The sequence below is a fragment of the Bidens hawaiensis genome, unplaced genomic scaffold, assembly GCF_021521415.1.
Source record: "Bidens hawaiensis isolate Kalapana, Puna unplaced genomic scaffold, B.hawaiensis_p1.1 tig00010854_1, whole genome shotgun sequence".
Classification (NCBI taxonomy): Eukaryota; Viridiplantae; Streptophyta; class Magnoliopsida; order Asterales; family Asteraceae; genus Bidens; species Bidens hawaiensis.
In genome coordinates this window covers 352681-370870 of record NW_027491837.1, presented here as the reverse complement: position 1 = coordinate 370870, position 18190 = coordinate 352681, and the positions used below count along the sequence as shown (strand labels likewise).

Below are 18190 nucleotides of genomic sequence, written 5' to 3'. Positions count from 1 at the left end.
GTATATGCATTATGTGGTGCGCTTACTGGCACCGGTTACAGGCCCGATGCCACGTTAAATGCATACCACTCTCGGGTTTCGCACGTACCGTTGCGAGGTTACAAACGTACTAACAACGGTTGCGTTTCTACGTACACCGCTGCATCGTGCGGGCAACTGGCTAGTTAATTAAAAAATGGTTATCATTTATTTTTTGTATCCTCAATTAATCGAGCCAAACCTAACCAAACCATTAATATAGATTTTATCTTTATTGTATTTCATTTTTTTTACCACTATTTTATGTATTTATACCACCATTTCATATATTATATCTCAATGTCATATACTTATAAATTCATTTCATGTATTTAGGCATCCATTTCATTATTTCTAAGTAAATATGTTAGCCAAATTTGATTTTAGCAATTAACCAACCTGAACCAAAAAGTGAACTGATTAACCGAAAATTGATTGGTTAATTTGGTTGAGGTTGTTAACCGATTCGATCCATGCAAACCCCTACTTCAAGTTAAAAGTAAGTCGTAAACACAAAGTCATGGTTTTAAAAATCTCGTCTAGGCGTCGATTAATCCGTAATCAATTCTTCCATCGACCAATCGCCGATTAATCGTTATTTGGCCAAATTTTATATAAAAATTGATATATTTGAAAAATCTATATAATCTAATAAATAACTACTCATTTTTGCCACTTGTCACTCTCATAGCTCTCTTCCTTTTTTTTTAACATTTCAATATTAATCCTTATATTTTAAGTCATTTCTATATATGAATTGAAGTTATTTTTCTTGAATGTAAATCCTATATGATTCATTTATTAACATTAATGGTGAAAGATAATAAAATAAGAAAATATCAAAATTAAAATTACAGACCTATTAGAATAAAATTTTAAAATCATAGGTAATTAAAATCAAGGTAAACTATAACTTGTTTTTAAACTGGGATTTGAGTGGCAATGCATAATTTTTTATATAGGATTTGTTTCAAATTTAGATTTAAAATTTTTTTCATATGTATTTGAACTCAGGAAAATATGTATTTTCTTTATTTTCTCCAACCATTTTATATAAATATTGCAAACATGAAGAATACATTTTATTTATATCTCGGTGTTTAGCATTAAATCATTGAAGTTGAATATTATAATTATAATCCATATGAATGACGATTTACTATATGAACTATCTATCATTTATTTATATGTCTTTTTTGTGCAGTATAAAAGGTTAGCAATAATAATATCAATATTTAGTTTCAATATTTTCTTTCATAACTCAAAACAAAAATGCTCTAGAAACATATATTTTATGACTTGATTTATACTTTTTTATACATTCAAATATATTAAATTTAATATGTCTTATAAGACAAATTATTTAATTAAAAGCATTCAAATTTTTAAACAAAAAAATCTGTTTCAATCTATTTCCACTATTTTCGCTTTCCAAAAATCATTTTGGATATGAAAACCTAAAATATCGTTTTTATCAGTTATTCATTCAAATCATTTCAATATTATATTACTTAGTAATTTTAATTTTAGACAAATACAATGATTTGAGGTTATGTTAGTGTTACCTGTTGGGTAGTACATAATTAAAATATTTATTATAGTTTATATTCAAAATAATAAAGCCATACACAATTTTTTTTTTAAAAAAAAATAAGAATTTACTGTTATTTGAACACGACTTTAAGGTTAGTATGTCTTTGAACAAAAAATAATATTTTTTTGTTAGTTTCATGAATATATATTATAATTTATCTTGGGTCGCGATATGCACTTGAATAACCTTATTTGTCACACAGACAACTATACATGATTATATCAAGAGTTATAAGCAGACATATATGTTACTTTATAAAGAGTTACAAGCATACTAAAGATTTTGATTTTTGATAAACAATGTATAACAACCAATACAATCACAAATATAGTGTACAATGACGGAGTAGTGTCAATGTTTCTTATTTGTTTGTCCTATTAGAAATGTCCACTTTCAAAATTTATTAGTCAATTTCCAAATTTACCCTTAAACACACACAATTAACATTAATAACCAATATTGATGGACCCAGTTTCTAAGGGCATTATTGTCATTTGGTAAACAAGAAAAGTAATCATTTAATCTACCTTAAACTTTGTGTTTTTTCAAACCATGACACTTCTAATAGGACAGAGTGACTACTTACTTGTAACATATTTGTGTTATCTTAGTTATGTAATTTTTGTAATTTTCATATAAATTGTAATTGTATTAACAATATATGATCATTTTGTTAACTGTAATTTACTTAATGGTTAAAGTTTAAAATTTTTATCAATTATCCGTGTAATACACGGGTCTCAATCTGGTAATATATAAATTTTAATCTGATTAATCTCTGTTGGTCGTTAATTCTTACCTCACCGCCCGACTACTATGCATAGAAAATGGAGGGTAAATTTGTAAAAGGCACAGGAAGAATATTCCTGCATTTAGGGTTTGACCCATCGGACGTATAAATCATCGTTTTCTCCACAAACCACCGATTTGCTTGCAATTGCAAAACCCTAAACACACACAGAGATCAAAGATGGAGCAAACGTTTATCATGATTAAGCCTGACGGCGTTCAAAGAGGCCTCGTAAGTCATCTTCCTTCTCATTAATATTATTAATTTTACTCACAATTCAACCTCTAAAACCCGAAATTTCAATTAGGGTTTTGATGACTCTGTTTATCGATTTCTTGATTCAAAACATCAAAACACTGATTGGGTTCTATCCAATTCTGGGTTTTGTTTGATATGTCAATTAATTTAATAATACCCACTTTTAATGCGTGATGCACAAGTTATGCGATTGATTAAATGAATTTGATTTTGTATTAGGTCGGTGAAATCATTGGTAGATTTGAGAAGAAAGGATTCACTTTGAAAGGTACAACTTTCACTTGATTACTTGGTCAAGTTGATTACACACGCGCACATAAAGATTAAGGAAATTTGGGACTAATGGGTCCTGTTAATTATGATTGTGTTTAATGTTGATCATTTGCATGTTACCATTTGATTGGTTTTTTACTTTATTATTATTCAAAGTTAAGTTGTAATTGTTGCATCAAAGATTATTAAGAAATTTAATAGATTAATTAGATTCAATTATTCATGTTAGTAGAGTTATTCTTCTCTTAAAAAGTTTTTTTTGTTTCGAGTTTCGGGGGTGTCTGGTAAATTGCTAAGTTACTTTTATTTTTTATTTGTTATTTAATAATAATCGTTTTATTGTTGTGAAATTTTCAAATGATTAATTCTAAGTGATCTGAATGAAATAGTTATGGACCTTGGTTATTGTTTAGTGATTATTCTTTTCGAATTTAATCTATACTACGAGAGGTAAATGTGAAAAAGCACGTCATTAAATAGCAACTAAGTTTCTTAAGTATTTTATGATATATTTGGCTCATTTGGTTAAACCATTTACGAAAATGTTCACAACTGTTGTTTTTGTAATTAGAAAACATGTTGAGGTACTACAGGAACCACCATTGAACTTGATTACTATTTCTTTGTCTTATTGAAGAAACACTAAGTGACCCCGGGCAGATTACGGATAATCTGGGGGTTAAGTAATGTTTCCCACGAAGATGAGGTCCAGCAAAGAAAGTTGTTCTTCAGGTGACCTGCAAAACAGACACCGTAAGCTCGTCACTGAGAAGGGGGGGTTCCTCCTTGTGACCACCCTCCGGCGTGAGAATCAGACTAGATTGCTCTGAATATAAGCGTATATTAAGAGATTGCTAGAGAAGATAATGAGATATCAGATGATGTCCTTACCATTCCAAGGTGTTGGAGTATTTATAGCCGAAGGTAGGTTTCCTAGAAGGTACAACCGGCTGAATAGTATTCTTGTTCTACCAACAGTGGGCTACGCACAAGCCATGCTGGTTGGTGGATAGGCTGCGGCCGACAGTGACAAGGTCGGCTGTATACTGTTCCTTTACTGCCGGCTATGCACTGTTCCACCAACTGTAGGCTGCGCACGTCCCATAGTAAGGGTTGGTGAGTAGGCAGCGGCTAATAGTGACAAACAGTACTAGAGGGTGCTCCTCCTCGTACTGTTGTCGGTGAGCTGTCACCCTGTGATTGGTTCATGGGCTGTTCTGGTCAGATCGTCTGTTTTGCCCATACCTTAGTAGGTATAGTACAAAAGATCTTCCAGAAGCATACGGACTGGCTCATTTGGGCGGGAGTATTCCCGCCTTGTACAGTCCTTAAGGTGACTACTGAAGTAGCAAGAGTTAGTGCCTTGCGTGTAGCCTTGCTATCAGTGCGGGTAGCCTTCCCTGATGGCTTGTATCCGCAACTGCGGGAACAAGCGGGGTACTTCACCATTGGGAGGCTTTCCCTGCGGGTACAGCTGGCGTACTGCGCGTAAGGTCTTCTCTGAGCATGGTGGGTCCTGCGGAAGCAGTTGGTCGCTGCGCAGACGTCCCTGTTCAAGGTGAGTCTTGCGGGTCCAACTGGGCTCTGCTGGGACCTACCTCTTCAAGTCCCCCCAGTCCAATGTTCTTCTCATGAATTATTAATAAGTGAGGTGAACTTTTGGACTAGCAAGGGGTTTTGAAAAGGGTTTTTAGTTTTAAGGTTTTCCGTGGGGATTCTTCCCGCGGTTTTCCTAATGTCACGCAGAAATTCCCGACTTTTCTGCTTGATCTTTGGGTATGAAGCGGGTAGGTCTGTAACCTCCTCGCAAGTCAGGAGCGTTGAGTCCCACTTGTGTGGATTCTCCATGGGGTTTTGGTAGTTTTCAACATAGTGATCAATTATGTTAAAACCACCAATTCCATCTTGGAGTTTCAAACAATATAGTTCTCGACGTTCCCGCCATGCGGGGATGTTATTCCCGTTTCCGCAAGCATGGCCCAGAAGATCCTTCTTGGTTTGAATTCCCTGCGGAGCGCTAAGTATGTGAAGGGTTTTGCCTTGACACTGTACCCGCACTCGTCTTACGGTTACTTTACTTCCAAGGTATTCCTGGCGTCAATTCCCTGCGGGTGCTAAGTATGTGAAGGGTTTTGCCTTAACACTTTACTCGCACCTGTCTTATAGTTACTTGGTTGCCAAGGTAAGGGGTATTTTCCCGCTTTTGAATCTTTTTGAAATTTTGAAATTCGAAGAGTTGGTGAAAGGATAAGAACAGTCCAAAGTATTGAAACGTCGTCTGACGGTTTCTTCTGACAGTGTCAGGATGTGCAGGAAGTTATGGCGACGTGACAGTATATGGTCATTCCAGGCGCTTTTTCAGGCGCGTGGGCGCGAATTTTCGGGCGCGTGGCCGCGAAATTACTGGCACGCGTCCTTTCAACAGCTGTTGCCAGCTTGCTTTTTGCCACGTGTCATAGTTTCATTGCACCTGCGGTTTCTCTCTCTTCCGCATTAAATTCATTGCATTAATTGCGATTAGTATATAAAGGGGGAGAGGGTCCTTTGTAATCCACACTTTCACTGTTCTCTTCATCTTCAAAACGATTTCCGGCGAATACTCACCTTTTCAGTCGAGCATTCTCTTGAAATCGTTCTCTTTTTCATACCTGCAAGATGTCTTCTGCTCACGATCTTGAGGCTACAGCCCAGGAGGCTGGGGTGTACGCCGAGCACCCGTCATCCACATCCGACAAGGATGACAAGAGTACTGCTGGCGAGTGCCAGTGTGCTCTGCCTGTCGATCTATATCAGTACATCGTCAGGAAGTTCATGCTCGAGTCTCTCGAGCCTGAGTTTCCTGAACCTCATCAGACGGTGTATGATGCCCCTAGAGGCAAGATCGGGGTATATGCCGCATTCTTTGTCTATGGGAATCTTAGGTTCCCTTTGACAAAGTTTGTGTACCGTGTCCTGGAGAGGCACGGTGTACACCTGACCGAGGTGCACCCGATGGCGATCGCGAAGATTCGCCACTTCGAGTGGGTGTGCCGGATTCTGGGCGTTGAGCCCTTCGTCGACCGCCTGATGACCTTCTACTCTTGGAGGTGCATCCAGGGGTGGTATACTCTGATAACCCGGATCAAGGGTTTGAAGATTTGCGCAACCGAGCGCAGTCTTCGTTCGTGGAAGCGAGAGTTCTTTTTTATCTCCGCTCGCGCCATCGCCCTTGCCATGAAGTTCAAGAATGGGCAAGCACTCCCCAGCCTTCACGCCTCCAACTACCAGGAGGCGGAATGGTTCTCAAAGATATCCCGAGTCCAATCTCCGGTTTACCGCTTTGCGGAGTTCGGGATGGTGATGCTCGGGATGAGCCGGGTGTGGAAGGATGCTGATGCGCAAAAGATCCCGATCGTCCTTGAATACGGTTTGAACTCTGTCCCTTACGGTACGCTCTGTCTTCTTTGTTTATATAGGTTTGTCTTCTAACTGTTTTTTATTTCAGAGGGGAACGACTGGAAGGAGGCTGATAGTCCCGCTCGGATGGGTACTCGTGCTCTAGATGAGAACGAGTTGCCCATCCTTGCACAGACGGCGGATCGGTTCGTGGAGGTCTACCCGCCAGGCCACGAGATCCTGAGCGCCAGGCGGCCAGGTAAGGCGTTATTCAACCCTCGACCCCTCAATGTTGAAACCTCTGCTGGAATTCATCTAATCTTGTGTTCTGATGAGGAATCCGCAGATGGTCCTTCGTTGGTGCGGAAGAAGAAGGCTGCCGGCGGGAAGGGGAAGGCGAAGGTGGCCTCCACTGCCGATCCGGTGCCTCGGTCTGATTCAGAGACCGAGAGCGAGGAGGTGGCGGGGAACCCCGGTGGTGATAAGACCACTGCTCCGGAGGCTGCGACGACTGTCACCTCCGGAGAGCCCAGGATGACAACGGTGAGCGGCGTGAAGAGGCCGGCTCCATCGGGTTCATCCCCGCCTGTCCGCACTTTCAGGCTCAAGAAAACCCGTAAGTACAAACTTTATTTTTAACTTCATAGCATTCCATCATTAATACTTTTCTTTGTGCAGGCGTGGATGCTACCGCATTCCAGGGTGAAGCGGGGAGGAGTACCTCCGGACCCATGACGGTAGGCTTGGTCAGCCTACCTGAGGCGACGACCCAGGCGGCTGCGCCTGCGCCTGCTTCCGCTGGTTCAGTTGCTCACTCCGTTGAGCCAACTGTTCCAGCTGTGATGACATCACCGCCGGCTGTCAGTGCCATATTTACCGCATCTTTCACTGAGCCGGCGGTTACTTTTTCTGCGGACTCCGCAGCGGCGACCACGGTTGTGAGTTCACCTACAGTGAGTTCACCTCCGTTTGTTTCTACTACCGCGGCGGCCTTCACCATGCCTCCTCCGTCATCGGCAACGACGGCCGATCCTTCAGGTATGCATGGGGCTTCTCACCAACCTCTGCCTCCTTCCCATCTACCTGATCTCTTGGACGGATTTCCCTTGGGTTCAGGTGATGGGTTTGGCGGCTATCGGCCTGTTGTTGACCCTACAGGTGCGTAGGGTTCTACTGGCCTCTTTTTTTTTCTTTTTTTTTTATATATCATCTTTTCCTAACTGCTTTTTGTTTTTTGCAGTGTCGGATTCCAATGAAGTGTATGTTCCACGATGGAACATCCGCCGAGGAACAACCCTTCGCACACCTGTGGAGTGCGTGGAGTGGGCTCGTCACGCAGCTCCCAGTGGTGCGTTGGGGGAAGCCATGGCTAGCTACCAGGAGGGTAGGCTAACCAATGAACTTCGGGTTCTCCTGGCCCGGATGCAGCCGCGCGTCGAGCTGCTTTGTCGTGAAAACGACAAGTTAAAAGCAGCTCGTATCCAAGAAGCAGCTCAGGCGCGGGCTGTCCGAGAGGAGAATAGGAGGCTCTCCGCCGCTGCTGCGGAGAAGGAGAAGGCGTTCAAGGCCCTTGAAGTTGAAGTTCAGGCCCGTCTCGAGGCCCGTTCCAAGGCTGCCCAAGCTGTTAACGAACAGCTTCGGCTGGCTAAGGAAACTGCTCGGAACGCAACTGAAAGGGCCACCAGGGCTGAAGCTGTTGCTGAGCCTCTACGCCTCGAGAATGAGGAACTTAAAGCCAAACTAGAGGCGCTCCAACAGGCTCATGATGCCTTGGCAATGGAAGACGCGAAGAAGCTTCAAGAGATCCTGGACCAGAGGGGGGTGCTTGACCAGACTCAGCGGAAGCTAAAGGGCGTTGAAGAGGCTGCGGCTAAAGAAGTGTTGCTTGCCAACCTCAACCAAAGTGAAGCCGAACGCGCCCGTAACCAAGCTCAAGCTGCCCTCCAGGAAGCTCTGGTTACCAAGGAATGGCTTCTTCGAGAAGCGTTGTCTCAGGTATGCGTAATTTCATATCTTTACTCTTTTCTTTGCACATGGAAGAGATTTTGACACTTGTATTTTTTTTTCTTTTTGTAGGTTGTGCATCGGGTCTTCACGGAAACGTCTTATGACGATGCTATGAGCACAACCCTCAACGCTTCTCATGAGGATGGGGAAAAGGCCGGCTTCCTGCTTGGTCTAGGGTTTGTTGAGAAAGGCATCCCGCCTTCCAACTTCCCTTTGTATGATGTGGATACTGAAGCTGTTTATGACCAAGCAGTGAATCAGTATGCCGCCTTCCCGCATCCGGTGGTGGAGAAGGTGAACGAAGTCGCTACTGCTGATGATGGGCTAGCTATCCTTAAAGCTTTCCTTGAACCACCACGCTCTACTGATGGTGCGGGTCCAAGTGGAAGTGGTCCTGAAGCTTGATCCTGAAGATCCCTTTCCACCATTAGCGTAGATTTTTGTTTTTGTATAGCTTGTTTTGTATGCGGGTATGCACCCAGCAATCTTTGTAATGTTTGAATTTTGATGAAATATTGTGTTAATTCCTTGCCTTGTTTATTTTACGCATGTTTTGATTTAACTTAGCAATTTCTTTAGTACTTAGATAAGTTAACTTTTTAACGTGGCAAATTATAAGTTTGTTTCGCTTCCTCTTTCATGATTGTGCGGGTATGATCGTCACTTACACTTAGTAGGATGGCTTAACTTTACTTATATCTGACCTGCGTGGAAGTTTTCCTCATCTTTTCCTTTGAAATCTTCTAAGTGTTTAGAATAAGTTAACCTTTGAATGTGGTAGATAATAGGTTGAAGTTTTGCCTCCTTGTTCGTGATTGTGCGGGTAAGACCGTCACTTGCACTTAGGATGGCTAAACTTTGCCTACATCTGACCTGCGTGTAGGTTTTCCTTAAAACTTTTGGAATTTTTTCTGTTGTGTTTATGCGGGTTTTGCCGCCTTCCACACGTAACGACTTACTTCTTCCCATATTTATGCGGTGAATACCGGCACATCAGTGTGGGAAGTTCATAAGTATAAAGGTAAGGCTATCAACACATTGTGAAAGGAGAATCATTTCCATTAGAAGTGGCTCTAGGCCTTTTCTTTACAAGTTTGGAATTGATCTACATATAACATTTGCGTAATTGAGCTCCATTCCATGTTCTTGGGATGGGAGTGCCATCGAGGCTTTCAAGCCGGTGCGCGCCCTTTCCCAGAACTTCTTTGATAATGTATGGCCCTTCCCAGACCGGGGCCAGTTTTCCTAGGCGTTGGTTCGAAGCCTCGTTGTTACGCAGTATGTAGTCTCCTACATTGAAGTTGCAGAGTTTTACCCGCGTGTTGTAGTACTTTTGCATTTGTCGCTTGTAGTTCTCTTCACGCACTGCGGCTAAGTCTCTGCGTTCCTCGGTTAGCATAAGGTCTAACCGTCTTTCCGCATCATTGTCTTCTGGCTGAATCAAGACCCTTGGTGAGGGTAAACCAATTTCGACCGGGACCATGGCTTCAGTGCCATAAGTGAGACTGAACGGGGTTTCTCCCGTACTGGCCTTTTTCAGCGTTCTGTTTGCCTAAAGGACGTGCGGAAGCTCGTCCACCCAGCCGGACCTGTGTTCCAAGAGTCTTTTCTTTATGCCTTCGACGATGCTCTTATTTGCTCTTTCTACCTCACCATTACCCTGCGGGTGCGCCACTGAGGTAAAAGTGTGGGTGATTTGAAGTTCTTCCAGCCACTTTTGTAGCTTCTTGTCAGCAAAGTTGGTGCCGTTATCGCTCACCAAATTCTGTGGAAGTCCAAAACGACAAATAATAAATTCCCAAATAAATTTTTTGATATGTTTCGCGGTTGTTTGGGCTAAGGGTTTTGCTTCTATCCACTTGGTGAAGTAGTCGATGGCTACCACTAGGAACTGAACATTTCCTGCTGCTGTCGGAAATGGGCCTGTCACATCGATGGCCCACTTCTGAAATGGCCATGAAGAGGTGACTGGAACAAGTTCATTCTTCGGGCGGTGCGTGTTGGGTGCGTAGAGCTGACAAGACCTGCATTTTCTGATGTATGCCAGCGCATCCGTATGCATCCCCGGCCAAAAGTATCCCGTGTTGTTTAGCTTAGCTACAACAGCGCGTGGACCTGCGTGTACTCCACAGATGCCTTCGTGTACTTCCCTTAGGAGGTAGTCAGCATCTTGGTTGTCCACGCATCTTAAGAGTGGGCCAAGAAAGTTACGTCTGTAAAGGATGTCATCGATGAGTTGATAATTCAGTGCTTTACAGCGTAGTTTTCTTGCCTGTGTTTTTGACTCTGGTAGTGTACCTGCCGCAAGGTATTTTATTATTGGTGTCATCCACGTTTCTGTGCTGGTTTGGATGACACAAATTTCCTTGTGCGGGACCGAAGGTGCCTCGAGGAGTTCAATGCGGATGTCCTTTCCCAAGTGGGTGAAGGCTAATGATGCAAGCTTGCTTAACGCATCCGCAGATTTGTTTTCACTACGCTTGACGTGTATGACTTTGCAATCGTTAAAATCGCGCATAAGGGTTTTTGCTTGTGCGAGGTACAGGGCCATTGTGTCGTTCACGGCCGTGTACGTCCCGTTGATTTGATTGGCTACTAACATGGAATCCACGTGGGCTTCCAAGTGTTTCACTCCCATCTTACGCACAATTCTCAGCCCGGCCAAGAATGCTTCATACTCGGCTTCGTTATTCGTACTTGGAAAATCCAGTCGAATAGCGTAAGTGTATTCTTGGCCTGTTGGGTTGGTTAGTTTCAGCCCAGCGCCTGAACCCTCGTTACTGGTTGCTCCATCAGTGTAGAGTCGCCAGACATCATTGATGTCCTGTGCTGGAGAGGGTTGAGCCTCTTCCTGGCACTCTTTTTCCCGCGATGCAGGCACTTCCGCAATAAAGTCGGCCAAAACCTGGCCTTTTATGGCTGGTCTTGGCTTATACTTTATCGCGTATTCCCCCAACTCAATTGCCCATTTGGCTAGGCGTCCCGATAACTCGGGTTTGCGTAGAACGTTTGCAAGTTTGAAGTTGGAGAGAATGGTGATTGGGTGACCCTCGAAATATCGTTTTAACCTGCGTGAAGCGTGTATAAGTGCTAAGACTAATTTTTCGAGGGTAGAGTACCGGGTTTCTACGTCTGTTAGGATACGGCTGACATAATAGATTGGCATCTGGATGCTTTTCCGTTCAACTAGCAGGACCGCCTCGGTTGCTCTATCTGTTGCGGAAAGGTATAGGATTAACTCCTCTCCCGCTTTTGGTGCTGTGAGCGTTGGGAGTTCAATCAAGCGTGACCGAATCTCCTGAAAAGCTGCTTCCGCTTCTGGTGTCCAGCGGAAGTGCGTTTTCTTTAAACAGTTTCTCAATGTTGACACGAAAGGAAACGACTTATCCGCGTGGTTTGCCAAAAAACGATTAAGTGCCACTAGTCGTCCATTCAGTGTCTGAGCCTGTTTGATGGTAGTAGGTGATTCCATTTTGATAATGGCTTCTACCTTTTCAGGGTTCGCTCTGAAGTCATCTTTAGTGACGATGACCCCCAAGAACTTCCCTTCTTCCATTCCAAAGGCACACTTGCTCGGGTTGAGTTTCATGTTTATCTTCCTAAGCGTGTTGAAAGTTTCTTCGATGTCTTTCAACATCGCTTCTGCGTCAGGGCTTTTGATGACCAAGTCATCCATGTAGACTTCCAAGTTCCTCCCAATTTGGGCATGAAACTGGTTGTCCATCAGGCGTTGGTATGTGGACCCGGCATTCTTAAGTCCAAATGGCATCATTTGGTAACAAAATGTGCCATCGGCCGTCCGAAAAGCGGTTTTGTCCTGATCATCAACGGCCATGTGGATTTGATGGTACCCCTTATACGCATCCAGGAAGCATTTAAGGCGAAACGGTGCTAACGCATCCACCTTAAGATCAATTTCGGGTAACGGATAACAATCTTTGGGGCATGCTTTGTTTAAGTCCTTGAAATCTATGCACATGCGCCATTGTTTGTTATTCTTCGGTACCATAACGGGATTTGCAACCCATGTTTGATATCTGCTAACGCGTACGATGCCTGCGTCAAGGAGTTCCTTGACTTGGGTTCTACACGCGTTAGTTTGTTCTGGCCCCATTACTCTGCGCTTTTGTACGACTGGCGTAACAGCCGGATCGCACTTGAGCTTATGCTCTGCCTTACTTCGGGGTACACCAGTCATGTCAGCTGGTGTCCACGCGAAGATGTCAGCGTTTTTCTGTAGTAAGCGTTTGAGTAAGGTGCGTGTGGGATCAACAACTATTGGGCCAATGGTAACGGCCTGGTCAGGGTATTTGCCGTTGAAGGCCCATCTTTCCGGTTCGGTGATGGTTGGTTTAGCCATCTTTGATTTGGGTTTAGATGAGACAGATGCGATGCATACCTGGGGAATGCCGGTGATCATCGCTACACCCTCAGCTGTTGGCCATCCCATCATGCCGTGGACTGAGGATACCACGGCGTTGAATCTTGCCATCCCGTCTCTTCCGAAGAGAATGTCGTATGTGTGGTGTGGCTTCCTCATCACGACAAAATCCACGTCTTCTGTACGTGAGTGATTCCCGTCCGTAAGAGTGACGGGGAAAGATAGGATACCCAGGGGGGTGTTTGTGCTGCCGTCGAACCCTTCCATCGAGGCGTAGATCGTTTCCAGGCGTTCTTTGTCTTCATCATCTAGCTTGTCGAAGAACTGCCTGTACATCACTGTTGACGAGGCGCCGTTGTCAGCAAGAGTGCGAGAAGTGATGTAGTGCCCCAGCTGACTTTTGATGACGATAGGGCCTTCTTTGCTGGGTCCTCCTGGCACTCGCGGGAAGCGCACCTCAGCTTCCTTCCACGCGCATGGTTCTGTCGCTCGCCTTTTTCTTCCTCTGATGTTGCCATGAACCATGTTGATGCTGATGTCAACGGGCTTTCGTCCGTTGCCTCTGTACCGGTTATCATTCCTTCCTCCCTTCTTGATTGATGCCACAAGGTGTGCAAGTCTTCCATCCTTGACGAATGTTTCAACAATATCCTTCAAGGATGTACACCCCTCCGTACTATGACCTTTTGTCCCGTGGAAGTCACAGGATTTGCTTTGATCCGCATTAGGTCGCTGCCGGATCATTGGAGCTTTTGGCCATGGTAGTTTTTCGGTGGCAAATATCTCCGTGACGCTTTTGGTGAGTGGCGTCCACCGGTGTTTTCGGCTCGAAGGGTGTGTGTTATCTCTTCCGCCAACAAGAGGGTGAGAGCTGGATGAGGTGTCAAAGTTTACCCTTGACTGCCAAATACCTAGCTTCCTCTTTTTGTTCTGCCGGGCGATCCGAACATTGTTTTCTCTAGTCCACTGCGTGTAGAGGTGTGTACTCTGGGGAAGATCCCTTCCCAGTTGCTTCTCCGTCTCGGCAAAGCGCTTGGCCGTCGTCATGATGGCATCCCATGTGGATGGCATGCCGTCCTTACCCGTCAATGTGCGGATAAGCTCTGGGTATTCGGCGCCCTGGATGAAAGCGGCGCGAACAAGATCTTCACTTATGTTGCCCAGACTTAGCTTTTTGGAGTTGAAGCGAGTGATGAAGTCTAGTAAAGATTCATCCTCCTCTCTAACGCAGTTGAGGATCGTCCACTGTTATTCAGTATATTTCCTCTGTTGGCTGAAGTGTTAGCTGAACTTGTTCTGAAAGTCCGCCTAATCATAGATGTGGTGGACCGGTAAACGATCGAACCATGCCCTGGCCGCTCCAACCAGAGTCATCTGGAACATATAACACCACGTGGGTTCCGTCCAGTTACTGACGGTTGCCCCCGCAATGAATCTGTTCAAGTGGTCGTCTGGGTCGGATAGACCATCATAAGTGCCGATGTTGGACATTTGTTTGGCACTTCTCGGGGCGATTGCTTCCGCAATGTCCCTTGCAAACTTAGACTTTCCCGCATTTGCAGCAGTTGGTCTAAAGGTTTTGGAGAAGTCACGCGGGTTTCTCCCCGCGTTCGTTGGTTTAAATGTTTCTCCAAAATTCCTTGTCGGTTGGAAGTCCGTTTCCTTACGCCTCCCTTTTGCCTTGTGGCGAGGGTTTGCGTCGGTATCGGATTCTTCCCGCTCATCGTCTGAGTACTCGCACTCACTGTTCATGTTGAGATGTTGGCGAGTACTGCCGAATTCGTCAGCCTGTTGAAGTGAACGCAAGCGTTCATCCAACTCAGCTTGGAACTCTTTCTGACGTGCTTCGGTCCACGCCTTAACTTGATCTAGTGTTTGGCGAGGGACCCTCGTCCGTTTCTCCAACTGGGCATCAGTGAACCCCAGTGAAATATTGTTTACTGCACTTGTCCCGGCTTGGGTAACCGGGGTAGTGTTCGTAAAATTTGTATAACCTCCGGTGTTCCCCCCAGTTGCTGGGGTTGTGGTTACCGGGGTTTCTTGGTCACTTACTGGCTTTGGGGCCGGAGTAACGTTAACTATTTCTTCAGAAATTTTGAAGACTAAGAATTAGTTCTAGCTTTTATGCACGGATGGCGCCAATAAAGAAACACTAAGTGACCCCGGGTAGATTACGGATAATCTGGGGGTTAAGTAATGTTTCCCACGAGGATGAGGTCCAGCAAAGAAAGTTGTTCTTCAGGTGACCTGCAAAACAGACACCGTAAGCTCGTCACTGAGAAGGGGGGGTTCCTCCTTGTGACCACCCTCCGGCGTGAGAATCAGACTAGATTGCTCTGAATATAAGTGTATATTAAGAGATTGCTAGAGAAGATAATGAGATATCAGATGATGTCCTTACCATTCCAAGGTGTTGGAGTATTTATAGCCGAAGGTAGGTTTCCTAGAAGGTACAACCGGCTGAATAGTATTCTTGTTCTACCAACAGTGGGCTACGCACAAGCCATGCTGGTTGGTGGATAGGCTGCGGCCGAAAGTGACAAGGTCGGCTGTATACTGTTCCTTTACTGCCGGCTATGCACTGTTCCACCAACTGTAGGCTGCGCACGTCCCATAGTAAGGGTTGGTGAGTAGGCAGCGGCTAATAGTGACAAACAGTACTAGAGGGTGCTCCTCCTCGTACTGTTGTCGGTGAGCTGTCACCCTGTGATTGGTTCATGGGCTGTTCTGGTCAGATCGTCTGTTTTGCCCATACCTTAGTAGGTATAGTACAAAAGATCTTCCAGAAGCATACGGACTGGCTCATTTGGGCGGGAGTATTCCCGCCTTGCTCATTCCTTAAGGTAACTACTGAAGTAGCAAGAGTTAGTGCCTTGCGTGTAGCCTTGCTATCAGTGCGGGTAGCCTTCCCTGATGGCTTGTATCCGCAACTGCGGGAACAAGCGGGGTACTTCACCATTGGGAGGCTTTCCCTGCGGGTACAGCTGGCGTACTGCGCGTAAGGTCTTCTCTGAGCATGGTGGGTCCTGCGGAAGCAGTTGGTCGCTGCGCAGACGTCCCTGTTCAAGGTGAGTCTTGCGGGTCCAACTGGGCTCTGCTGGGACCTACCTCTACACTTATCTTTCTTTTTGTAAAATTTGAAACTAAAGTTACTTGTTTGACTGTTATTATAATTACAAACTATCAAATTTGCATCTTGGTTTATTGTTGTGATTGTATAGGAATCTATGACAAAATTTGTAGTCAATTTTTTTCTTTAACAAAAGCTTCTTTTGATGAAGTGTTTCATAACCATGTTTCATAATAACGTTATATATGTTATTTTTTACATGTTTATTTCAACTGTTGACATTTATTTGTGAAATTAGGATTGAAGCTTTTGACCGTTGACCAAGCTTTCGCTGAGAAGCATTATGCTGACTTGTCCGCAAAGCCTTTCTTTAACGGGCTAGTTGAATACATCATCTCCGGGCCCGTTGTCGCCATGGTCTGGGAAGGCAAGAACGTGGTCACCACCGGTCGCAAGATCATCGGTGCTACCAACCCTGCTGAGTCAGCTCCCGGCACCATCCGTGGTGATTTTGCAATCGACATCGGAAGGTATTATTATTTGTCAAAACCGATTTTGACTTGTACTTTGTTTGACTTGTGATAGTTTTAATATATTGTGTGTTTGTGTGTGCAGAAATGTTATTCATGGTAGTGACGCTGTTGAAAGCGCAAAGAAGGAGATTGGTTTGTGGTTCCCCGAGGGTGTTGCCAACTGGTCAAGCAGCCTTCACCCATGGATCTATGAATGAATGTTGGTTTAAGCTTTTATGCTATTACTACCCTTTATTTGTCTAGTGTGAGGGTGTAATCTATTTTGAACTGGTCTTTGTTTAAGCATGATGAACCTATTGGATAATGTTAAACCAGTTTTATTATCGTGTTTGCTACTCTTTGGTATGGTAACTTTGTCTAACAGACTCTTAAAAAAAACTTTTGTCGATTATAATTTACATGTATAAACGCAATGCCTTTTCTTTTAACAATTTATATAGCTTATATATTTACTAATTCTATTTCTAAATCTATATCTTTCATTATAAGACCCGAACTTTCAGCCACTTAGAAAAGAACACTCCTATATACAAATCTTGGCATTAACAAAGGTAAATAAAGTTTAACATGTTACAACTTCGTATAATTGTTTACAAAGTCAAAAAACCTCTTATCTTTTTTTTTTATTAATTTGTTATTATTAATCCTTTTTGATTTCATGTTTTATATAATTGTTCACAAGAAAAACCTCATATTTTTGTATAAATTTATTATTATAATTTATTTGATTATGTTAAATGGTTTGTGACCTATGGTAATCATCTATACACAACAATATTAATACAATTAACTATTTATGAATCTATTTGTTACATGGAATCGCAATTTAGTACAAGAAATGTATATGATCAACATTCCAACACTCAGAGATTGTGTTTTCGGGTACAATCTAATTCGGCAAAACAAGTGCGATTGATCTATCACCATTTTAGAATGAAGCATGAACACATGTATGTATAAGTTTAGTTTATTAGGCTATGAGGTATAGTTCGTGAATAGGTACCCGTGACTGCGTGAGTGCATATGTGGCTCATGTTCATGACGAACACCATTCCTCCCATATGTAATCGGGCCATGAGTATTCGCTTACACACACATATATGCGATAATTCATGCGAGAAGTGCAGTTACATCGAGAAGTGCAAGTAATCAATATGTAGTACTAATTTAATTTTAAGTCTTATATGTTTAAAATAAATGAAAATGATGTATATGCAACAATAAATATATTCTCTTTTCAATTAATATAACTAACAAAATCATAATTATCATCTCATCAATTAATATATGTTTTTTCATGCCCAAAACAAGTGTAGCCAATATGGATGGGATTAGGAGCGACAATTTCTGACTCGACTCGAACCTGATACGAAAAGATATAGGTTTTGGGTCAGATGACACGACCTGCTTAAAAGCTGATCAACTCAAACACGACCTATTTAAAAGTTGGTCAAACTGAACATGACCTGTTAAAATGTGGGTTGACATGTTAACCCGTTTTCGAATTTTAGAGAGGTTAATATTTTAATTTTAAAGATTCGAATTGTTAAATATTAAAGTTAAATACTTAGATTTTTATATTTTCATATATCTATTAAGTTTTAAAAGTAAAACTAATTTAGGTTTTTTTAACAACTTTTATATATTCTTCACTTCTAACATTTTTATTTTATTAGTACTAACTCTCTATTTTCTAATTATTTCTATTCATTTATTCTTATTTTGAACTAAATATGTAAACCTAAGTTATTAACCGACAATGTGAGATAAATACACAAAAACATTTAGACCTATTACAAATTACTAAAATATTTTATATGAATAGGGGTAATTGATTGTTTAAACTTTAAATTGTTACCAAGTCAAATAAACGACCCAAACACGATAAACC

General features: G+C 42.9%; 1 protein-coding gene across 1 annotated transcript; it reads left to right on the top strand.

Moving 5' to 3' along the window:
- Positions 1-2463: 2463 nt before the first annotated feature.
- Positions 2464-16622, top strand: LOC143536600 (nucleoside diphosphate kinase). Its single transcript, XM_077030549.1, has 4 exons — positions 2464-2633; positions 2880-2928; positions 16065-16296; positions 16382-16622. The coding sequence occupies exons 1-4, from the start codon at positions 2583-2585 to the stop codon at positions 16494-16496; spliced, it is 447 nt and encodes a 148-aa protein (XP_076886664.1). The 5' UTR covers positions 2464-2582; the 3' UTR covers positions 16497-16622.
- The last annotated feature ends 1568 nt before the right edge of the window (positions 16623-18190 follow it).

What these genes read in the sequence shown, in the direction of transcription:
- LOC143536600 (XM_077030549.1), top strand. Translation starts at nt 2,583, where the DNA reads ATGGAGCAAACGTTTATCATGATTAAGCCTGACGGCGTTCAAAGAGGC. An exon ending in GAAAGGATTCACTTTGAAAG is followed by an intron (nt 2,929 to 16,064) that starts GTACAACTTTCA and finishes TTGTGAAATTAG; the next exon opens with GATTGAAGCTTTTGACCGTT. An exon ending in TTTGCAATCGACATCGGAAG is followed by an intron (nt 16,297 to 16,381) that starts GTATTATTATTT and finishes TTGTGTGTGCAG; the next exon opens with AAATGTTATTCATGGTAGTG.